Source organism: Phocoena sinus, chromosome 15 (assembly GCF_008692025.1).
Source record: "Phocoena sinus isolate mPhoSin1 chromosome 15, mPhoSin1.pri, whole genome shotgun sequence".
In the NCBI taxonomy this organism is placed as follows: domain Eukaryota; kingdom Metazoa; phylum Chordata; class Mammalia; order Artiodactyla; family Phocoenidae; genus Phocoena; species Phocoena sinus.
The window spans coordinates 4,872,736-4,898,251 of record NC_045777.1 but is presented as its reverse complement, the minus strand read 5'-3'; the positions used below and the strand labels follow the sequence as shown (position 1 = coordinate 4,898,251).

The 25,516-nt window shown below is 45.1% G+C and overlaps 1 protein-coding gene across 1 annotated transcript in view; it reads right to left on the bottom strand.

Annotated features, from left to right (window-relative positions):
- The window catches only part of LOC116739601 (serine/threonine-protein phosphatase 4 regulatory subunit 1-like), a 99,046-nt gene that overhangs the window by 58,750 nt on the left and 14,780 nt on the right, over positions 1–25,516 (bottom strand). The window contains 2 exon segments of the mRNA XM_032604039.1: positions 7,287–7,433; positions 22,755–22,887. Coding sequence (XP_032459930.1) covers positions 7,287–7,433; positions 22,755–22,887 — 280 coding nt within the window.

Sequence of the window (25,516 nt, the reverse complement as noted above, 5' to 3'; positions counted from 1 at the left end):
TGTCTATATTTTGCTGAGATCTTTGGCTGCTGCTAAACTACACATATATGGGGAGACCCCAGGGACCCAGCAGAAAAGCAGCAGCCAGAAACTAAACAAACCGAGCAGAGGCATCAGCTGCTGCTCTCCACAAAGGAGACAGCTGGGAGCTGGAGATCAGACAAGACTACTGCCTGCTATGTAAAAAATCACTTTAGAAAAATAAAACAGAATCCAGATCTCTGTAGTGTATCATTTTTAATGTCCAGTATTCAATTAAAAATAACTATGTATTAAGAGGAAAAAGTGACCCATAATAAAGAAAAAATCAATCAACGGAAATCAACACCAAGATGATCCAAACGTTGCAACCACCAGACAATCACTTTCAAGGAGCTTTTATAAATATATTCAAGGATGAGAAAAAAAATACAAGCATAAAGAACATATAGGGAATCTCTACATCATAGAGATATATAAACTATAAAAAAAAAGGTCAAAATGGGGACTCCCCTGGTGGTCTAGTGGCTAAGAATCCACCTTCCAATCCAGGGGATGCAGGTTCGATCCCTGGTCAGGGAACTACGGTCCCACGTGCCGTGGGGCAACTAAGCCCACACGCCACAACTGCTGAACCCATGCGCTCTGGAACCCGTGCACCACAACTAGAGAATCCGCACACCACAACGAAAGATCCCACCTGCCACAACGAAAGATCCCACCTGCCACAATGAAAGATCCTGCGTGCTGCAGCTAAGACCCAACGTAGCCATAAATAAATAAATAAAATTTTTTAAAGGTCAAAATGGAAACTCTAGAGCTGAAAACGACAATAACTGAAATAAAAAATTTAATGGAAAGGGCTAATAGATTGGAGATGACAGAAAGAGTCACCAAACTTAAAAACAGATCAATGAAGGTCACTAAATCTGAACATCAGAGACAAAAATTACTTAAATAAACAAAACAAACAAACAAAAACAGAACCTCAAAGACCTACTGTTGGGACAATATCAAGGGTCCCAACTTTATAAGGCCCAGACTGAAAGGAGAAAGAGAGCAAAAGCACCTAAAGGAACAATAGCCAAACACTGCCCAAATAGGATATTTTCTCCACAGGAGTACGATGTGAATGACAGCTGACTTCCCCAGGAGACAACAGGGTGATATCTTTAAAGTGCTGCAAGGAAAAACGAAAACAAACCTCAATTCTATATCCAGTAAAATGATCATTCAAAAATGAAGGCAAAATAAAGACATTTTCCGATTAAAACTGGGTGATTTCATCAGCAGCCAACCAAATTCAAAAAAAGTATCAAAGGAAGTTCTTCAGGCTGCAGGGAAATGATACCAGATGGAAACTCAGACCTAGGAAAGGAAGCAAGAGCACCAAAAATGGTAAAAATGCGGGTATAAAGGGCTATGCATTTTTTCCCTTTTCTTACTTTCTCCCAAAGATAGAATTGTTCAAATCTAAAATCATAATACCACATTACCAGGATCATCATGTGATGTACATGTCATAATGTATATGACAACCACAGCACAGACGAGGAGAGGGTGAAGGGAGCTACGATGTTGCAGGGTCCCACATTTTTGAAAATCCTCAATAGAGAAATTAAAGTGCAGTATACAAAAATATCCAATTAGCCCGAGAAAAGGCAGGAAATAACAGAAGAACAAATGACACAAATGGAAAACAAATAACAAAATGGCAGAATTAAATTCAAATATATCAATAATTACATTAAACATAAATGGAATAAACACTCCAATTAAAAGGCAGAAACTATCAGATTGGCTATAAAACTCTATGCTAATGAAAGCAGGAGGATTTTAAATGTAAAGACATACAAGGTATTGAGTAAAGAGACGTAAACAAATATACTATGATGGGCAGTAAACATAAGAATGCTGGAGTGGTTACAGTAATATCACAGTGGACTACAAGATACAGATTACTACCAGTGATAAAGAAAGTCACTTCTTAGTAAAAGAGTCAATACATCACAAATATATAAACATTAAATGTATAGCTTTAAACACTTAAAGTAGACAAGAAGATAGGCTGAAAAATATTAAGCTTCCTCCTTAAGAAACTGGAAAACGACTAGCAAATTGAACTCAAGTAAGTAGAAGGAAGGAAATAATAAACAGTAGAGATTACCAGTATCATAAATGAAAGGGATAAAACTACAGATCTTCCAGGCATTAAGAGGTAAGGGAGGGGCTTCCCTGGCGGCGCAGTGGTTGAGAGTCCGCCTGCCGATGCAGGGGTCGCAGGTTCGTGCCCCGGTCTGGGAGGATCCCACGTGCCATGGAGCGGCTGGGCCCGTGGGCCGTGGCCGCTGGGCCTGCGCATCCAGAGCCTGTGCTCCGCGGCGGGAGAGGCCACAACAGTGAGAGGCCCGCGTACCACAAAACAAAACAAAACAAAAAGAGGTAAGGGAATATTGTAAGCAACCTTATCCCAAAAACTTGATAAATTAACAACTTAGATGAAATTAATAAATTCCCTAAAATATACAGCTTACCTAATAACACAGATGAAATAACAACCCTGAATAGCCCATATCTGTGTTGAATCTGTTATCAAAAACCATCTCACAAAGAAAACCCTAGAACCAGAGGTTTTACTGGTGAATTCTAACAAATATTTAAGGGCAAAATAACACCAATCTTAAAAAAAATCTTTCAGAAAACAGAAGAGCAGGGAATACTTCCCAACTCATTTTTTGAAGCCAGAATAACCCCGATTCTAAAAGCTGACAAAAACATAACAGGAAAAGAAAATTGCTTACAATAGTCCACTTGAACATAGATGTGAAAATCTCAACAAAATGTCAGCAAATAATGGAGAAGGGAACGCTCTTCACAGTAGAGTGACAGCTGGAATCATCAGTGGATGCTAACACTAGTGGGTGAACGTTTGATGGACAGCAAACTTGTGTAGCTGCAAAGTAACTCCCCTTATTATGTCCAGAGGGGAAAAGCGGTGCAGAGAAACTTGGCAGACATCACCTCTGTCTAAGTCACCAGAGTTAACATCATCAATCTCAGGACGAACTGAAGTCCTGGGCCTCCTAACGTGACACATAAGGACACAACATTACTTCCAGGGCATCCCGCCAGAAATGCAGAGCCTGAATCTAGTCATGAGGAAACACAGGACAAACCTAAATTGGGAGACGTTCCACCAAAGCACTGGCCTGTCCTCTTCCAACATGTTAATGTTAACAAAATTCAGAGAAAGACTCAAGATCTGCCCCAGGTTCAAGGAGACAGAGGAGATGCGACAATTCAGTCCAATGTGTGATCCTGGACAAACGACAATATTTGAACATGAACCATGGGTGGGATATTAGTATTGTATCAGGGTTAAAATTCCTGATTTTGATCAGTGTACTATGGTTGTTTAGGAGAGAATTTCCTCGTTTTTAAAAAGGAAATATGCACTGAAGTATTTAGGAGTAAAGGGGCACAATGTCTCCAATTTACTCTCAAATGGCTCAGAAAAATATACACACATATGTGTATGTATATATCTGTGTGTGCACGCAGATGTGTAAAGAGAGAGGATGTGATTAAACAAACAGACGTAAGTATAAACCACTGGAGAAGTGAGATAAAGTATGTACAGGAGTTCACTCCTGCAACTTTTCCACAAGTTTGAAATTAAGACAGAATGAAAAATGACCCCCCAAAATGTTTAAAGAACTCTCCCACCCCCCCTCCAAAAAAAGAAAAAGGAAAGAAGGAAGGACTTCCCAGCCCTCATGTCTGCTCTGCCCACAGCACAGCACTGCCTTTTTTTTTTTTTTTTTTTTAAGCAGCAGAGCAGGCTCCTGGTTAGCAGTCCACCCACTATTCTACCTGGAACCTGCACATAGCAGACAAGAGGGAAAAGAGACCCAACTGGGGTGGGGGAGGAGGAAACTGTCCCCACAACACAAATGAGGCAAAGGCTGTGTCTCCCGAATTGAGGAGACACGTATTTCTGACCCGATGCTCGGCAGAACTGCATAGAGTGACAGCCACATAAATGAGCCACGAGGCTTCACATCCAGGGTGACGGACAACTAAGGAGGGCCCGGCGTCTCCATCCACCCTCTCCATCTGCCACGCCCACACGACCTTATTACTACCCGTGTGCAACAAATCCAGAAGCGTTCAAAAGTCAGCACTCCGAGCGACAAGAAATGACATTCCCGTGGCCCTGGGAACCACTTGTATGCAATGACGATCTTCACTCGGTTGCTGGGGGCCAACTATTCTTTATGGCACACAACCACAACATTCTTTTTAAATAAATGCACAAATAAAAACGAGCTCAAAACTAGGAAGACAACAAAACATGAGGAAGCCTTAATGTAAAAACGTGTTGTGAGAGAAAAATAGGCTTCTGACAATTAGTTATAATCTCAGAATGCTAATGGCCTTCCTAAGAGCGAGAGGAATTATAATTGGTCTCCGGTGGCCTGTTTATGCTGTCTAGATATAATTACAGGATATGGCGCTTCCAGGTTTTACCAATTCATTCATTCAACAACTAACATTTATTTAGTACTGACTCTGGGCCTGGCACTGTGCTGGGTGCCGAGGGCAGAAAGACACCTGTTGTTTAAGAAGCGCACTATTTTGAAGGAGAAATAAACAAACAAATGAAGTTCGCAGTTCAATTGCTAAATGACAGAAGACAGATATGAACCAAGCCTCCGGGATGCGTGAAGGAGGGAGTCGCTAATGTCGCCTGGCATATTAGACAGACTTCACAGAACAAACCACACTTATCTGAGAAACCAGGACATAAGAAACCAACACATAATACATATTACCTGCACTGCACAAATCAATTTTAAAATGCCCATGCCATGTCCAGTTGGCTAGCTCCGATTCTCTCAATCATGTATACACTAGGGTTGCTGGCATCAGAATCGACTGATTGTAACTTCCAAAGGGAATACAAAGGCTAACGAATAGATGCACATTTTGTCTATAGAGGCACGCCGTTTCCTCGGAGCAAGAAGCAATTCCTTCAAAACGGCACTGTTCCGAGAGTGTGTGCCTATGGACATATGGACGTAGCAACATTCACACCATATGGCTGCAAAGAAAGCCCGAAATACAAGGGCATCGGAGCAGTGCAATTTGCTTCTTTTCTCACCTGTCACCTCCTCACACATACATGTTGGTAGCCACAGTGTTTGGGGTGTCACTCAGACCAGCTAAATGAGAGAGCGCTATCCTCCTGGGGAAGCTCTGCCAATCCCACACGTGGCCTCCGTCCCTTGAAGAATGAAATTCACTCCCTATTGTACTGTCATTTCCTAGCTGAAAAGAGAACAGCACCCTCTGTACTCCAGGACTCTGGGGGCCCAAGGAGTGAGACCCCCTCCAAGCCTCCTTGACCTCCAGGAAATAAGGGAAGACAGAGCAGCTTCTGGGTCTGACCCAAGCACACACGGGCCAGGCAAGGAGCCCCAAATCCTGCTTCCTTTGGGGCCCTAAGGGAGGAGAAGTGGCAATCTTCCAGAAGTGCCCTGAAACGCAGATGTGCCTCTACCTGAGGAGGGTTCAAGACCATTTCCGTTCTTTGCAGCCACGTTTAAAAGCTTGCACATTTCAAGTAATGAAATCGGCAACCCACTTTGAATAAAAAGTGCAGTTTATGTGAACTAATTTGTTCTGCAAGTGAAATGTGAAGAGAGCTTTTTGAAGACTTGTTATATTTTCCAAATATCTTCACCAAAAGAAGAATATTGCTGACAAGAATGGAGTGGTTGGAAACAAAACAAAATAAAAATCATGCAAAAACGCCTTTAAAATTATTTGTCATGGTATTTGGCAGTCTTTAGGAGTGAGATATTTGGTTGTCAGTTGTAGCTTTGGAAACTAGCCTAACCAACTTTCAAATGAAAAAGAAGATCTAGTTGGCAAAGTTTACCGCTCGACTGCCAAGCATCCCAACTAAATGACATTATCCAGGTTCATCCTGCAAAATGAATTTAATTTCTTACAGGGAAACTTGAAATTTATCAAAGAACCCTGGAGAATTTGAATTTTAATAATCAATTATTCTTCAGCCTGATTCATCTTATAAACATATGGAATATGCAAAAAATTAAATTAGTTAAAAAAGCCAGACCTTTAACTCATAGGTGAGGACAACTTTTACATAAATGAAGAATAATGACCAAATGGTCTGATGCTGTATTACAAATTTTTAGCTCCATGGTGTACGTTTCCACTTTGAAAAAGAATTCCTTTTTCGAACATCATTCTTTCTCAACCAAGAAAACAACCATATCTTATTGTACTCACAATTAAGGCTTAAGATTTTGTAAATCCTTATGCATTTTCCTAAAATGCTGGAACATTCCTGGAGCTGTTTAGTTCTGTGATGCCAACGCAAAGGGCCGGCCGGTGCAGCAACCCCTGCCTCGGTCCCTGGGGAGGGAGCGGCAGCTACGGAACACAAGGTAGCCTTGGAAGACCTTCCCCTGACCCACGAAGGAGAAGCCCGAGGACAAGCTGGGTCTTAGTCTAAGGGCAGCACGTAAAGGCCAGCACTGGCTCGTCAATAGCTAGTTTGTGAACAAGGGTTCCAGAAGCAAGTAGGAAGTCCTGGCTTGCATAATCACTTCATAATGGGCACAGAATCCTACAAACCCAAGGATACCACAAAATTAACTACTAAAAGTAGAAGACATTCAGTACTTACACTCTTTCTTTCATCGTATACCTTTAACTGACAAGAGCACAGAGACTTGGACACAGCATCTCCCAAACTGCTGTAAACATGATGGCCACATTCTTCAGATAGACTCTCTCTTATTTGCTGACATACCTAGCTTAGTCTCATCTTAATTTATAAAACAGACACACATGTCCATTCGATTTTTTTTTTTTTAATTGTCCAAGTACCACCTAAAAGCAGCTCCCATACCGCACTCGGTTCCTTACTTTGGGAAACAGGGTCCGTGACCCAAGCTGGCTCAAGGTTTACCTAATAAATCTCAGCATCTTGCCCAGCAGGAGTCCATGCCAGCTGCCTCACCTCTGCCCGAATCACTCTGATTTCCCAAGTTTTGCCTTCCGGAAACAACTGGATATAAGGATAATCACTTCCACGACAAGCTTGGATCTGAACTCAGAACTTTCTCTGATGGAGGCCACACCACCCGCTGCCTTGTTTATGGGAACAGAGCTGATCAGCACTGAACACACGTGACGCTTCGAGTCCCACACACGTCAAGTTATGGGACAGTCCGCCGAGGCTCGGGGCTGTCACTCCCCAAGGGACTTACACTCACGGCTTCTGCTTTGTACTCATCCTCACCGTCAGGGGCAGAGAGCGCCAGCGGGATTGGACACACTTTGTTTTCAATATCGTGCTGGAAAATTAGATCTTGTTCCAGAAGAATCAACAGCACCTCCTGACTTGATTTTCTAACCTGGAAGAGGCAAAAGGTGAAACACAGAATGAGCCAAAGTGCTTTCAGGATCAAAGACCAAACTTCCTACGGTGAGTGCCAGGCCGGCCCCTGCCTCCTTCCCCCGCCTCCGCCCGCCCCACCAAACGGATCTTCTGGCCCTTCGGTCACTTCCTCCCCCAGGCCTTAGATGAGGCCACCAACGGCACCGACTGTTCCTCTGCACTCAAGCCACACATCCCGTTTCCCACTCGGGTCGGATTCCCCATCTACACTCTGACAGCGTAACCAGGCTTGCACTTTGCCTTCACAACGCCTACCCCAGATTTCTACACACACACACACGCACACACACACACACACACGCAGTTCTCCTGTATGATGATACATTGCTGTCTTCCCACCGCAGAGAGTGAACTTGGAGAGTGGGTACCATGCAGGCAGGGGGTGGGAAAACACGGCACTGTCCTCCCGACACCCTGTAGAGCCCTGGTGGGGAGGACCTGCTCTGCGAAGCGGGACACGCGCACAGAGGCTCCCGGGGCCAGAGACGGAAGGCTGGGGAGCTGCCTGCCCCTCACCGTCTGCACCCGGTGAGCGACCACCGGAGCTCCAGGGCTCCTGAGAGGCTAGAGAGAGGACGTTTTGGGGAAGTGAAAGCACAGGAAATTCCAATCTGTAGAGGAAGTAATGAGACTGGCAGCTCACCGCAGTGATGGGAAGGCAGGAGAATGGAAACGGGGCCCAGAAACGTGCAGGCAGAGTCGCAGGTGATAAGACAGGACCTGGTCATAAGGAGGCGAGCCTGGGAGGCTGGAACCCCGGAGGCCTGACAGCAGAAGTTTCTGAAGAGGTGGTGTTGTTCTAAGCCACCCAGTTTGTGGTACTTTGTTCTGGCAGCCCCAGGAAACTAACACCGCAAGCAGGAAAAGGGGAGAGGACAGCGTGCCCATGAGCAGAGAGGTGAACTCTGGGGAGAGGTCCCAGGTGACAGCATGGGGGCGGCGGGTGGATGGCGGAGTGCGAGCCTCAAGGGCCAGCAAGGTTGGAGCGGGAAAGGCTTCCAGGTCCCACTAAGACTTCTGGCGGCTACTGCGGCACCGTGGGAGCCCCAGGGTGGAAAAGCAGAGGAGTGACAAGATCGTCTTGGCCTCAGTGAGGGTGACAGCTTAGAAACCTCGAAGGCTTCTAAATGCTGAGAGCAGGCAAGGGGCTCCTGTGCAGCAACGCTTCCGGCTGTGACCAGGCATGGGCTTGGGGGCAGGGGACAGAGGGGAGAGGGGGTCCCTGCATGCATGTGGTCACAGAAAATCGAAGATGACTCGGGATCTTTGCCTCCAGGCACCAGTAAATAAAACAAGACTGAAGGTAGAGAGAACAGGTTTGGGTGCTGGAGAAGTTGAACTCTGCGGATCTGATGCAGTAGACCTCTAGGGAGAGCCAGCCACTGGGCTTTGGGGGAGGAGGTCAGCGACGCACCAACTCCGGAGGCCTGGCTGAGACGCGGCATCCTGGTGTTCACACACACAGGGACTTTCCCAGGCCCAGGGAGCAGATGAGACCCGGCACCATGAGAGAAAAAGACCAGACAACAGCCTGAAGGGCGGGCAAGGACCAGGGCTGGCGATGGAGACTGGGGAAGACACAGGCAGGGAGGGAAAGGCGGGGGGACGCTTCCGAGCCCAACAGGTGACACTGCAGTGGTGTGAATGCCGTGCCTGACCCGCGCTGTGCGACGATGACCAGTGGCGCCTCCTGGGCAGGGGAATCAGCCTCTTTGAGCCTCAATCTCTTCACCTGTAGAAGTGGGCAATGATAGCACCTATCTCACAGGTGGCTGTGGGGACGAAACGACCTCATATACATAAAGGACAGTGTCCGGGGCATATCGGGATGGAGCAACACTAATTGCTGAGTGGGCGTCCAAGAAAGGTTTCTTCAAAACCGCAAAAGCAGTTAACAGTGGCAAATGGGCAAAAGGATCAAACAAAGGAAAAAGGAAGTCACTGGACAAATAAATGGTGAAAAAAATAGAAATGCAACACCATAAAATAGTTCAAATGAGTGACCAAGAGCTCTCTGGATCATCGGGGATAGATCTTAAAAACGGGGGGAGTAAAAGTAGGTGGCAGAAGGGAAAATACAGCCTGATGTCGTTTATGTGAGGTTTTAAAGCACCCGAAACAAGACACTCTCTTATTCAGGGCCACTTACACAGGCGGTGTGACTATAAAACCCAGCATGGAAGGGACACACCAAGCCAGGGTGGCAGGTTCCTACAGAAAAGGGAGAAGGGAGAATGGGATGGAGGAGGGGCCCGGTGCAGTTTTCACCGTACCTGCAACCTATAAATAAAAATAAAAAGGTTTGAAGCAAAATTGCAAAATGTTAACATTTCTCAAATATAGGCGGTTAGGGATATGGGTGTTTATGACATAATCCTCCCATGTGATTAAAGTATTCTATGAAATTTTAAAAATTAAGACTATTTTTGAAAAAAAACAAAACATCAGATTTCACAATGAGATTAGTTGAGTCCATGGCAAGATACCTCTCACTGGCTTCGGGACCACCAGCTGCAGTACAACGAGCTGACCCCTGAACGGGAGCCCACAGAGGGTCAAGGCCACAGTGCAGACACTTGGAAAAGGAGTGATGGTGCGCTCAGGGTCAAGGCCAGGGGACACAAAGATGAGGGAGACTTAGCCATGATTATAACTGAAAGAGAAAAGAGAGTGACTGGAAAATAAGCAAGCTATGAACAAGAGATGGGACCAAAGAGGGGAAGGAAGACATCAGACTGGAGGAGGAGGTCGGACGGCCGTTCCCCTGAGACAGAAGGCAAGGAGCCCGGGACAGCTACGTTACCAAAGGGAGAGTTTACAGCCAGTGCAGTTCCAAATACCTACCAGCCACCAGACCCTTTGCTAGGTCGCAGAGATAAAGAAAGAAGACCCAGGTCCTAGTGTCAGGGGCTCAGAGTCTAGAATGGGAGAGAAACTATTGGTTACAATGTCCAGTAGACCTGGGCAATCCCAAAACATACAGCAGACGAGCCTCGTGAGCCCGGGCTCCCAACACACACAGCTGCACTTCTCTGCACCTCGGCTTCCTCACCTCTAAAACAAGGACGAGCTCACCGGCATGCCCATCCTTCCCGAGACGGTTAGGAAGAGGAAACGAGAGCATGGTACGTCACACGGTGACAGCTCAAGACATCGCAGCTGTTAGCAATCGAGGCAGTCATGGTGACAACACTGCTGTCGTGCCCAATTCTGTGAATGTTATACCTCACGGGAGTCACCGCACGTTCAATGGTCATGAAAAGTACCTGATGATGAACAGAGAAAGACAGCCTGTCCCGAAATGCAGGTGCTGGACGGGGCCTGGCACACCCACTGCCTCAAGCAGCGAAATCTTCGTCTTGGCCCAGTTATGAATCGTAACTCATCGGGGACCTTCAGGCACTGCGAGCAGCCCACACGGTCGGCATCTGTCAGAGGGAGGTGGGGACCGATGGGAGGAGAGAGGCATTGGGAAGGAGCAGGGAGACCGGCAGGAACGGAAGGAAGGGGCGGGGCGGACGCCTGTGGTGTCCACGGCGGGATGGGGACCGGAGGCCCATGGAGGAGGCTGGGCTGTGCCTGAGGGCGCTAAGGAGTCTCAAGACTGTTCACTAAGATGCGACTTCATCATATTCCTGTGTTTAAAGACGACAGGAAGGGCAGAGGGGGTGTCTCAAGAGGTTATGTGTTTGTAACGGAAACAAAGGAGACTTGGGTCTAACCAGCTGTAGGAGGTGAGAGAAGGAAAGATCTGGGTGGTTCCCAGGTTGTGGCTCTGGGGAACTGAAGAAACTGGATGGCGGTTCCATTCACTGAGAGAGGGGATGAAGACTGAAGGCCTCTGTTTTCTCTGGGAAGTGAAATGCAAGGTCACCGGCTAGGCACAAGGCAGGGTGAGGTGAAGAGGCTTGATGAAAGTGGCAAAGGTCTAAAAGAGCTGCCAAGGATAATGTGAAAAGCAGCTGATGAGGGACAAGTAAAAGGATTGCCAAGCAGCACTGCAAGTCCCGCGGCGACCGGAACCCATAAATTTGCAATGGCCCCAGTCAGTGCACGATGTGACTCCCCTACCAAGATGGGAACCCAGGATGGAGGGGGCCGGTGGGCTGCGGGCAGCAGGGCCGGGAGGGCGGAAGCACGGTCCAAGGGAAGGAACTGGAGCGTGATGGTGGAGACGGCCTAAAGGGCAGGATGAGAGAGGGAGCAGCTGAGGAAGAACAGGAAGTAACAGCAGGGCACAGAGGGGGTTGGGGAGCCAGAGGTCTCCAGGGCAGGTGGGCTCAGGGCGGTAGGAAGTCAATGGTGAGAGAGTGGACGACATCTTCAGGACTTCAGAGGAGGCAGCTCTGGAGACCCCAGGAAAGGAGCGACCGAGGTACAGCAGGGCGGAGGCGGGCAGTGGAGGTGCGTGAACAGCACAGGCCGACAGTGGGGAGAGCCGGCTCTGCGCCATGGACACGACTCCTCAGCAAACACAGGCTGAGTGTCAGGAACCACGCGAGAGCCTGGGACCAAAACCACGGCTCCTGCCTCCCTCCTCTGGAGTCGAATGTAAGACAGTGATACATGACAGAGGCCAAGGCCAAAGGCCAACCCAGCACAACTTCATTTTTAAGAATGTATCCAAAGGAAAAAGAAAAGCCGACAGAAAAATAAAACTGCACCTTTTGTGAAGCTCACTGCGTCTACAGGACAAGAAAGCTGAAAGGAAGCTAAGCATTCAAAACAATTAAAAATATGAAGACTATGAAGATGTACAACATCTATGACACGCAGACGAGCTTTCTAGGGTAGAAAAATCCGTCCTACTCATCTCTTCATCCCCAGCAAGAAGCGCCATGCTCAGCTCGTGATGGGTGCTCAGAAGCCGTCTGAACAAATGCATGGACGGGGGAAACCGCATCGCATTATGATGAGACCTACGTAGGAAAACATGTAAGCGCCCGGAGAAGAAAATGCGAAAATAACCAAAATAATGACGACAGGACAGTGGAGGCAGGATGACTTCTTTCCTTATTTAAAACCATCCTTGGGCTTCCCTGGTGGCGCAGTGGTTGAGAAGTGGTTGAGAGTCCGCCTGCATCCTTGGGCTTCCCTGGTGGCGCAGTGGTTGAGAGTCCGCCTGCGAATGCAGGGGACGCGGGTTCGTGCCCCGGTCCGGGAAGATCCCACATGCCGCAGAGCGGCTGGGCCCGTGGCCGCTGAGCCTGCGCGTCCGGAGCCTGTGCTCCGCAACGGGAGAGGCCACAAGAGTGAGAGGCCCGCGTACCACAAAAAATTTTAAAAAAAACATCCTTAATCCCATCACACTGTCTGATAGTCAAAAGTGAGCATCTGCTCTTTTAAGAATGCTTGGATCAAAGGAAAAATACAAGTCAAAACTGTGGACTTTCTTGGCAATGACAATAACAAAAACTTGGCATATCATAAAAAAATTAGTGGAAATCCATCCCCAGAATCAACTGACAGAAACAGAAATGACACAAGGTTATTTGTTGCAACAATTTTAATGTGGTAAAGGGTAGACATGACCTAAGGTCTACGGATAAAGTACAGTGGAGTGCTCTGATGCTGGGAAAAGTAACGAGGACGCCTTCCCTCGCCTGTCACGGGCTAATCTCCGGGACACCAAGACAATGGGAAAAGCAAGGGAGAGAGCACCAGGGACAGTATGCCACCTCACACCTGAGAGCGGGACAAGGCGGTACAGGATACAAGGACGTACGTGTATTTGCTTAGAGTTATTTGTGCGTGTGTATTTTTTGAAGGCAAGAACAAACCAAAAGCTAATAAAAATGAACATCCATAGGGGAGAGAGAGAACGGGGAGGGAGACAGGAGTAGAAATCAGATTTCTCTAAATGTACTTTCTTTTACAGTTTTGACTTTAGAATCATGTAAAAACATTTTAAATAATTACAAGTCTAAATTAGGTCAAAATGTAAAAGCTAAAGCAATTCTTAAAAATGAAAAATACATGAAAACAAATGAGCCTAACTGTGTATCAGGATGGCAGCTTAACCACAAAAAGAAGGGTTAATGCAAGTGACTTTAAGATACAGTAGTATTAATACGACTGTGCATCTCTACTGGGAGATAGCCTAAAAGCAAAAAGAACCGCAAAGAAATCTTAAACTACATTCAGTCATCCTACCAGGTTGTTAGTAATACTACTGGTATTTTTATTTTAGATACACACACATACACATCACACACACACACATTAATACCATGGAGAAGGAAGATTTATACTGCGTAAAAAACAAACAAATAAAAAGATACAAATATAAAAATCAAGTAAGTAAAAGCCCTATAATCTTAAATTTGAGTTGGAAATATCAATCCAACTAAACTCATGAGGAATTTTTATTTTTTTAAGAAAATAAATTGCTCTGTCACTAGAAGCCATGACCACTCTTGTAGCAATGAGCATCTATGGTACCCACATTCTCGTTTCTTATTATCATTTCCCTCATAAAGGAACCAGGGCTCCTTGGAGAAATAGCTGATTCCAGGTAAAGTGAGCTAGCAAAGTCTACTGGATCACATTAAGAAAATTCAGGAGCCAACCTGAAGGGTTACCTCTGGTCAAAACTAGGACAATTTGATTATTAAAAAGAATAAAAACTACAGTGGCTTAAAACATATCTAATATGTTAAAATTCAGGAGTTCATAATAGTACTCAACATAAAATTTTAAAACCTAATTGGTAACCTTGTAGATTATTAGGATACCAATTATTCTAGAAACTGGTAAATAAAGGGTAAAAGTAAATCATTTAACCTGTCTCCCATAGACAGTTTTTCAGAGTTACCAAATAGCTGAGGGGGAAGTTCTTTATGGAAGAATTCCAGCTATTAAATTAAGAAGGAATGATGAGGGATTCCCTGGTGGCACAATGGTTAAGAATCCACCTGCCAATGCAGGGGACGCAGGTTCGAGCCCTGGTCTGGGAAGATCCCACATGCTCTGGAGCAACTAAGCCCATAACTACTGAGCCTGTGCTCAGAGCCCGTGAGCCACAACTACTAAGCCCGCGTGCCACAACTACCGAAGCCCACATGCTTAGAGCCTGTGCTCCGTAACAAAAGAAGCCACCGCAATGAGAAGTCCGCGCATCACAGCAAAGAGTAGCCCCCTGCAGCTCACTGCAACTAGGGAAAGCCTGCGGGCAGCAACGAAGACCCAACGCAGCCAAAAATAAATAAATAAATAAATTTATTTAAAAAAAGAAGAAGGAATGATGTTGATAACAGATACACACTACTATATATAAAAAAGATAACCAACAAGGACCTACTATATAGCACAGGGAAATACACTCAGCATTTTGTAATAACCTATAAGAAAAGAGAATCTGAAAAAGAATATATATACATATGGGGCTCCCCTGGTGGCGCAGTGGTTGAGAGTCCGCCTGCCGATGCAGGGGACGCGGGTTCGTGCTCCGGTTCCGGGAAGATCCCACATGCCGCGGAGCGGCTGGGCCCGTGAGCCATGGCCGCTGAGCCTGCGCGTCCGGAGCCTGTGCTCCGCAATGGGAGAGGCCACAGCAGTGAGAGGCCCGCGTACCGCAAAAAAAAAAAAAAAGAATATATATACATATGTATGTATGTATGTATAACTGAATCACTTTGCTGTATACCTGAAACTAACACAACATTGTAAACCAACTATACATCAACAAAAAATAGAAAATAAAAGAAGGAATGACGGAATTAGAGCATCACAATTTTGCAACCTCTAACAAAATCCCAGATCTAGGTGATGATAACTAATGGCTGATCACAGATTGATGAGGAACTCTGTCATAAACAGATACGGCTGACAGAACGTAATCCGGCGACGACACTGCTTTTGTGCTTCCTGATTTGATGCAGCAGGAAAACACAGCAACACCTAAAGAGTGTTCTCACTATACGATACAAAAATCTGAGTCTGACTGAGCCTCTAGACTTCGCCAGTTTGGAGGAAATGCTGGGAAAAGAGGGACATCTCAAACAACACTGGAAATGCAATCAGCCGGATCACAAATGTGGACAAACCTATAGGACTAATGACCTAGTTTCAACAAATACATAGCAGAGGAGGAAGAACTGTTACAAATTAAAGGGGATTTAAAAGACACATCAATCGAATGCAATGTGTAGACCTTGTGCGTATTCTGATTTGAACAGACCATCTGCAAAAAGCAGATTTATGACAAAACTGGGAAAATTTGAACAGTCACTAGATGTTAGATGATATTAAGGACCTACTGATAGTTTTTATACTTGTGATAATGGTACTGTCGCTATGGGGATTTTTTTAAGTGTCTGTATTTCTTAGGGAGCAATACTAAAGCATTTACAGTTGAAATGTCTGGGAAATGCTTTTATCTGGGTTGGATTTATCTGGGTAAGATAAATGAAAAACGACTGGCCAAGTGTTAATGATAGTTGGAGCTGGGTGGAGAGTACATGGGCATTCATTTTAATACCCTCGCCACGGCTAGGTGTGTTTGAAAATTTACATAATGAAAAGTGGGGGAAAAAAAGAAATATGATAATAAGAATGCGTGCCATCTACCTTCCTATGTGATTAAAGAAACTGGGCACAAAGGGACCTTTCATTCCTGAGTCACTTAACTCTAAGCAGCTGTTTCCTGAATTACGAACATCAGCGGAAATAAGACGAAAGAGAATTTGCTACGACGACCTTAAGGTTATAATTTTTCACACCTGGTTGTTTGGATCTGCGAGGCACCGCACCACGATGGGTATGAGATGTTCAGAGAGCACCACTGGAAAATCAGACCTGTTTTCTTGTAGAAAAATGGCAATAGGAGGAATTTGTTCCAGCAGCTCAGCCCACACTGTGGGCTCTGCAGCAATGAAAAAATGAGACAAAAGAATTATATAAGAATAAGCCAAGCATCTTATATAGTATATATTGATAGTTTCTAGCTTTTCCTACTGAAATACTTCATCAAGGAAATTAGACAAATGCAGGTTAAAAATCATTTCCCATTTAGAGTATTTATGCTACAGACAAGCTTAAAAAGCTGATAAGCTATACGGCAATACAAAAACATAAAAAGAAGAGAGAATGACAACTCTATTATAACAAGCCATATATAAATCAAGGAGGGGGCAAGACGTCTGCATGCCGGGCCAGCGTCCAAAACCGATTACAACTAATGGCATATATGCGAGACCTACGGGTTGTGCTTATTCAAATTCCAGCCAGAATGTATACGTTACAAATAATTCTTTCATAAATGCACTCCCCCACAATCCACGCACCCCAATTGTTTCTAAGGCAAAGCATTAAACAAAAGAGCGGCTCTAGCTCCAATATACCACATTAAATTTAACACATACAATTGCTTCAGCACTGTAAACAGTGACTCATTTACAAAGAGAATCCATTTAAGGACTCAAAACATCCACTTGGGCCTTTTTAAAAGCGTTGTGTCACACTCATATGAATATTTTAAACTAATATGGGAGCTATATGGAAGGGTTTATTTTTCTATTTTCAGTTAAAATGATCACAATCTAAAGCAAGCCAATCAGCTATCAAAGCTTATATACAATTTCTTGGAAATGTACAACTTAAAAATATAAGTGGGCTTCCCTGGTGGCACAGTGGTTGAGAGTCCGCCTGCTGATGCAGGGGACGCGGGTTCGCGCCCCAGTCCGGGAAGAAGCCGGAACAGACACTATGAAGTCCCTGATTACATTTCACTGGACCACATTCATGGCAGCCTCCCGGGGGAAATCAAGCAACTAAGATCCCCAATCTGCTTGTAGGGCCATAGAACAGATAGACAGAACTGCATGCCGCCTCAAGTGGTCACAGGAGGCCTGCCCTCTTAAGGAAAGCAAGGAAAGGGGTAAGAGAGGGCCCTGAAGCAGGGGCACATCCACCGCTGTGAATGCAGAACGCGAGAGAGCTAAAGACGCAAACACATTGGTGCTTTGGCACCAACACTTTGGCTGCTTGATGTCGGAATGACCTGGCGAGGTCACAGCGGATGAGCAGAGTCCAGAAGCATCAGAGTCGATACTTCTGTCAGCTGTGCTAATGACATGAAAGAACAGTGGACAACTGTGCACCTCAGGAAAGTGTGAGGAAGCTTAAATGAGATCATGAGACCGTGCACGGGAAGCTCAGAGCATGGCACCTGGCACATGATGAGTCCTCTAGTGCATCAGCCATCGACCGTATTACGATAGAAGCAAAGAATTGCAATCAAAATGTCTATCAAAAGAGGGAAGCTAAAATAAATTACGATGTAGCTATACACTGGCATGCCATACAACCATTTTTAAAGGTACCTAGAGAAATACACTGAGTTAGAAAGATGCCCATGATACATGAAATGAAAAAACAAGAGGAAGAATTTTACGTACAGTATGAACCCATTTCTTAACAAAATTATGTTTTTGCATAGGTGTGCAATACATGTACATATAAACACACTCATATGTACGTACACTCATTTAGGGAACGTGTGGAAGGATATATACACTGAACGGCTCATGGGTACTATCTAAGATTATAGTGTGGGAGGGAGGGAGACTCTCACTATTTGACTCCTGAAACTGCTAAATTTCAAAGAGCATGTATTATTTCTGCGAATTTTTTTTAAACATAAAGAAAGAGGATGGCTTGATTTCACATGGCAATGTTCCCTGGAAATGTCACCACGGAAGGAACGCTTGGTGTCTCGTCCCTTCTTTCCCTCACCCACTCGTGCAGTTATGATCATGAGTTAGCCCCACTGGCTCTGGACTAGGGGCAGGAAGCCGGGGGTGCGGAGACCAGCAAGTTCCAGGTCCCGCTCTGAAGGAGCTCACAGTCGAGGCCTGTAAGGAGGCAGGAAAATCGATGATGACCAACAGTGATGCGATTCTAAAGACGGAGAAGAAGGACGTGGAGGAACGAGGCAGGGAGACGAGCGTGCGGATGAGCGGGTGTCGGGTAGGGAGACGTGGAGGGGTGAGGTTATCGGCCGCCGACGTGGGAACAGTCAGACGAGGACTTGAAAATAAGTCTCATTCACGTGCTGCAGGTCACTGGAAGAGATGGGCATGCTGGGGCAGTTAGGGAATACGGGGACTCTCTGTGCGTCCTGCTCAGTTTTTCTACAAACCTAAAACTGCTCACAAAAATGAAGTCTGTTAATTAAAGAAAAAATTAAAGTGAAATAAAAGCCTCCCAACAAACGAAAGCTGTGAGAATTCATTGACAGTGGTCTTGTGCTAACAAGAATTGTTAAAGGAAGTTCTTGAGGCAAAAGGATATCTGAGAGAAATGGACAGTTTACAAAAAGAACTAAAAAGCACGAAAATGGTAAAAATGATATAAAAAATATTTTTCACGGGCTTCCCTGGTGGTGCAGTGGTTGAGAGTCCACCTGCCGATGCAGGGGACATGGGTTCGTGCCCCGGTTCGGGAAGATCCCACATGCCGCAGAGCGGCTGGGCCCTTGAGCCATGGTCGCTGAGCCTGCGCGTCCGGAGCCTGTGCTCCGCGACGGGAGAGGCCACAACAGGGAGAGGCCTGCGTACCGCAAAAAAAAAAAAAAAAAAAACTCATTCGATTTTTCTTAAAAAGGCAGGAAAAGAGGAAAATACCAGGAAGAATTGAGACAAACAGAAAACAAAGTGCAAGACAGTAGATTTAAACTGAACCATATCAATAGTAACAAATGTAAATGAGCTAAACATTCAAATTAAAAGGCAGATTGTTAAACTGGATAAGAAAGCAAGATCCAACTATATGCTTTCTACAATAACCAGGCTTTAAATATAAGACATAGGAAGGTTAAAAACAAAAGTATGGGCAGAAATATACCATACAAACACTAATCAAGAGAAAGCGGAAGTATATATATTAATATTAAACATAGTAAGCTTCAGAAAAAGGAATATGACTAGAGATAAAGAGGGACATTGCACACTGATCAAGAGATCAATTTATTCAAGAACACAGGGCAATACTAAGTGTGTCCACACCCAAGAACACAGCTTCGAAATACACAAAATGAAAACTGTTAGAACTGAAAGAAAAACAGATAAATCCATGATTATAGTCACAGATTCCAACATTCCTCTCTCAGTAATCGACAGAACAAGAAGACAGAAAATAAACAGGAATAGACAAGACCTGAATAATGTTTTCAAACAACTTTCCAAGTTGACATTGACAGGATACTCTACCCAAAAACGTTGGGATGCACGTTCTTTTCAAGCGCACATGAAGCATGCAACAAGTTAGAGTAGATTCCTGAGCCATAAAACAAACCTCAGCGACTTGTAAAGAAGAGAAATAATACAAAGTATGTTCTCTGACCACAAAAGACTTAAACTAAGAATCAAATAACAGAAAGATACCTGAAAAATCTTCAAATATTTCTAAATTAATCAACATACTTCTAAATAACTCATTGGTCAAAGGAGAAATCATTATGGATGTTAAAAATACTCTGTACTAAAAGGTAATGAAAATATTGCCTATCAGAACTTGAGGATGCAACTAATATAATGTTTAAGTGTTTATAATACTTAATATAGTACTTAAAAGCAATCTTAAAATGTAAAATGCAGATGTTATAAAGGAAAGGCCAAGAAAGTAAAATGTTGAGCATTCCCCACAAGAAGTAAGAAAAAGAACAGCAATTAAATTCTCCCCCCCAAAAAAAACTCCAAGGCAGAAAATAATACAGATTAGAGCAAAAATTACTGAACTAGAAAATGAACATATAACAGAGGAATTCAAAGACAAAACTTGATTCTTCAAAATAACTAATAAAATTGATAATCCTCTGGTTAGAATCATCTAGAGAAAAAAAAGAGAAAAGGCAACCAGAGCCAACAACAGGATGGAAAAGGGGGCCGTACTACAGATTCCACAGACACTTGCCAACAGACAATGAAATAACAGATCTAAGCGGTGATTACTTGTGACCATTAAAATCATTAGAAGAAAGGCTGGTAAGGAATTTTGTAGTGAAAGAATCGAACACCTGCGCCCACTGCTCAATACTAACATCTCGACCAGAACTTGCCTCCTGATGTTTTGTAACACAAAGTACGCAAGACAACATATGAAGTATTGTTTAAAAGAAAATTGAAGCAGAATCTAATCAAGTCTCCAAGTTTAATTTTCAGTTTACAGGAAATACAGAGAACAAAAGAACACATGAAATTATACCATGAGAATAATGACCACCAAATCCAGAATGTGGAAAATTCTACAAGACTAATGACCCCTTCAAGAGGGACTTCCCTGGTGGCGCAGTGGTTAAGAATCTGCCTGCCAGGGCTTCCCTGGTGGCGCAGTGGTTGAGAGTCCGCCTGCCGATGCAGGGGACACGGGTTCGTGCCCCGGTCCGGGAAGATCCCACATGCCGCGGAGCGGCTGGGCCCGTGAGCCATGGCCGCTGAGCCTGCGCGTCCGGAGCCTGTGCTCCTCAACGGGAGAGGCCGCAACAGTGAGAGGCCCGCGTACCACACACACACAAAAAAAGAAAGAAATGATACAATTTACATTAGCCTAAAAGATCAAATACTTAGAACTAAATCTAACAAGATACAAAAGATCTCTACAACAGAAAATCATGTATTATACTTTTATAGTTATTTATGTGTATGTTTATACATGTATATGTATATATGTGTATACACACACACACACACACACACACACACACACACACAGGGAAAGTGAAGAAAACCTTAAAAAATGGAAGGAGTAGAAAACTAGATATTTTAAGGATATCAATTCTTTACATATTGATTTATAGATGCAAGGCAATTGCAGTGAAAATCCCAGTAGGTTTTCTTTTCTAGAAACCAATAAACTGGTATTAACATACACTTGGAAATGCAAAGGGCCAACGGCAGCCAGGACCATCTTGGAGAACAAAGCGGAATAGCAAGGTATCAGGTAACCTCTCTGATACCAAGAATTGGATGACAACGTTGCAGTAATGAGGATGGTGGGGTCCTGGTGCTACGACAGATACACAGCCAATGCAGCAGACTAGAGAGTCCAGAAACGGACACCTGACTGAAGACAAAGGTGGCAATGCAGAGCAGAGATCAAAGCGCTCTCAATGAATGGCCCTGGGTTAACTGGAGACCACAGGAGGGAAATGAAACCTGACTTCTCCCTCACATCATACCAAACAAGAAAAGCAATGCCAGGTGGACTGTGGCTCCCAGTGTGAACGGCAAACAACAAAACTTCAGGAAGACAGTGTAAGAAAATACGCTAGTGGCCTGCGGGGACGCAGACATCTCTTACACAGGACATGAAAAGCACAGACCCTAAAAGAGAAAGTTGCTAAACCGTGGACTCCATGGCTCAATGAAGAGCGGCTCATCAAAAGACGCCGCTCGCAGCATCCTCACTTCCCCAGCTGTAGATCTGGGATGATAACTGGGCTCGCTCAGTAGCACTTGCTGTGAGCTCACCTTCTATGATTTAACAGATGTAAAAGCAGAGACTGTAATTTTTTAAAGGAGTAGTAAGAATAGACAGCGAGTAGGAACCAGTCTTAACGGAACCTGTCCTTCAGGGAAGGGATGCAGGGAGGGCCGGGGAGAGTCCACAGAACTGTCAGAGAGAGAGAGGGTTTTGAAGTGGAAGGAAAGGGCCCGTAGAAGGGGTGACAAGGAAGAGACAGAAGATGGAGGGAGACGGGAGACGAGAGAGCGCCTTCTCTGAGGGAGGAGGGAAGTGCCAGCAGATGCAGGTTTGGGCGGATTGGGAACTGAAAGGGATGCCTTAGTCCCTGCTTTCCTCCTGAAGGAAGAGTCAAGGTCATCTGCTGAAGGGAAGAGACATGGGCTGAGCCCAGAGGAGGGTCCTGCCAGCACCACGAGGAGTGACAGCAGAATGTGCAGGACAAGTGGCACAAAGGCCCCTGAAGCCCAGTGCCGTCAAGACACAAGACAGGCGAGCAACGCACCGAGCGATGCTTCTCAATTGTGGGACACGTTTTCCTTTTCTGAGCACCATACATGTGAAGGAAAGCCAGTTAGCAATCCTAATTATTTAAATCCCATTAAATTTCACCACCGTCTCCTTCCTGGCTTACCTGGTGGTCAGTAAAACAGCAACAAGAATAATGGGAAACCTTAATAGCGCAGTGCTGTTCAGGCAGACTCCCAGCATCCAGGGAACAGTCCGTATTCCACCTCCACCACGCATCCTGCAAGGCTGTCACAGACAGGTGGCCGCCAGTGGCCCCTTAACCGTACGCAGGCCAGGCACAGCTTACCAGTTGAAGATGTTGCCGCTGAAAGTGTACTTTTCCAGGCGAGCAAGTGCAGGCAGGTTGTCCTGGCCCAGAACGTCCAAGAAGGCTGTCACCCTCATGCCGTTGCATGAGGGACCGTAGTCCTCCAATCCACCTAGAGGGGAAGAGGTTAAGAAGGTTGCCGAAGGTCACACAGCTACAGAGTGGCAGAGTCAGAATCTGAACACAAACAGTCGGACTCTAGATGTTGCACTATGCTGTCCTGCCAGAAAGGAAACCGAAATTTTAATCTTAATTTTCAAAGAAATCCCTCCCTCCTCCCTGCCCGGGATTCAGCCACAGTGGCGTTCCCTTAGTTCTTCAAACACACCAAAAGCCTTCATCTCGTTGATTTTGTACGTGCTGTTCCCACTGCCTGGGACACTATCACTCCTTAATCGCTACGCCCCACCCCAGCCTGGGTGTCACTGTCCAAAAGAGCCTTTCCCTGGCCTTTGGGGGAAGGCCAGTCCCTGGCTACAGCCTCTCCTGGAGCTGTGGCTCTCCCGTCCTGACACCGCCACAGAGGTGCTGGCACCAGCTTTTGTGGCTGCTCGTGTCTGTCTCCCAGCAGCTCTGCCCGCTCCACGGAGGGGCTGTAACCCCAGCGCCCAGTATAATACCTGACAAGTAACAGTTGCTCAATAAAAAGTAGTGCCGTGAAGGAACACCAAAAGAAACCTAAATGAATGAAAATACTGAATTTTTTTTAAAACAAGAATGTTATAATATAAAATCATAAAGAAGCAAGAAGGAACCTTAGCACATTCCTTGATAAATTCCCTCATTTTATATTCAGAGCCCCCAAAGCCAGCAGCAAAAACTGCAATTCTTAGAACCTAAATGTTCTGCATTCTGGCCCAGCGCTCTTTCAAGAGATGTGCAGAAAGACCTACTGAGATGAAGGCTGAAAGCACAACAAAGCCAAAGGCAAGGGTTGTGGCCTCCGAGGCAACTGAAGGAAGGCGAGAGAGACTTCCGTTTCCAGCCGAGAAGGTAAAAGACCTGCAAGGTTTACACAACTAGAAAAACCAGGAAAAATATCAATGAAACAAAAGTTTCCAGGCACTGGACAAGAAGCAGACCAGCACTAGGATCTCCCAGAGAAGATCTCTCCTTGTCACAAACAAGGAGAGCCCTGAGGTGGCAGCGGCTGACCACCTGGAGGGTTCTCAGCTGCCCAGCAGGAAGCGTGAGGAGGCCAGGCGAGGGGAGGGAGCCGCAGAGATCAGCACAACAGCCCCGGAAGATAAACCACTTGTGTGTTGCTAGGAAACAACCGCTTTAGCAGAAGTTGACACCCTATGGTCAACATTAAAGACCTACATAGAGGTAGGGCTAAGGCACTAGACTTCTGATGCTTATACGGGGATAAAAAATACCGGTGGTGAATTTGAAACCAAGCCCCAATATAAGACAATTGTGGAAAGGGGGCTACAGTTAAGGTGGGAGTAGGGTAAAGGACGCTCACTCCTGAGAAATCAAAACCACAGCCTTGCATGACCTATGGGTGTAGAGACCAGATTTACACGACTTGCAAAGTGTAGGCGCCTCATACTGAGCAACTGGGAGGACCACTGTCCAGATTTATTCCAATTCCAGGCATCCCTGCTGAAGCAAACAAGCTGTTCTAAAGAGACTTACAATCCAATAAGCACGCACCTTCATAAAACAACCCCTGCTGAAGATAAATAGGCAATAAAAATTTTCACACTATACATGGTTACAAACCATCAAGAGGAAGGGTTAACAGACACAACAAATGAGGATGTGCACCCCAAGATTAGAGAGATGAGAAAAAAATCTGAAGTACGCTGTCAAAGAATTATGCATAGAATGAATAGGAGTTTTAAAGTCGACACCGTAATGAAAAGAGAGGAGAGTGCGGGGTGGGAGGAACAGGCACATTTGAAAAAGAACCAAGTAGAAATGAAAGATAGAGACAATTTATTTAAAAATTCAGTAGCTGGCTCAAATAGTAGTTTCGACACAGCTCAAGAGAGAGTTAGTGAGCTGGAAGATTGATCTGGCAACTCACCCAGAACACTGCACAGAGAACTAAAGAGATGGAAAATACGGGACAGCAATTGAGGCACATGAAGAATGGAATGCTAAGGTCTAAGACAAGTCCAGTAGGAATTCCAGGACGGATTAGTGAAATAGGAAGAGGCAATATTCAGAGATAATGGCTAACGATTTTCCAGAATATAAGAGATGAATATTCAATTTGAAGAAGTACAAATCCTGAACTGTATGATTAACAACAAATCCATACTTAGAAGCACCGTAGAACACCAACGGCAAAGAAAAGCATCTAAAGAACGTGAAGAAAACTTAAAGATTAAATCCCAGACCTCGCACTTAAAAGACATCAGAGGCATAATGTATGAGTTGAAATAGCTGGTTCTGAAATCCAGCTCTGCCTCTTAGAAGGTGCACTCCAGGTGAATATCTCACCTCTCTGATTCTCAGTTTCTCACTCTAGTAAACTGGATGCCTACGTCAGGTGACTGCTGCAGGGTGGGTTAAATGACAGCAGATGGACACACAGATATAGTTATGTAGCACGCGACACACATAAGCGCTTTAGAAATGTCAGCTGCTGCTGTTCTTATGGCTGAGCCACTGAGCGCATTATGTCACTCGTATTTTTTAGGCTTCTACCCCCCCAGGGTTCAGGGTAACCACAGCAACTAGAAAGTGTGTTGCTGGGTGGGGGTGGGGGGGAATATGAGGGGAAGCCC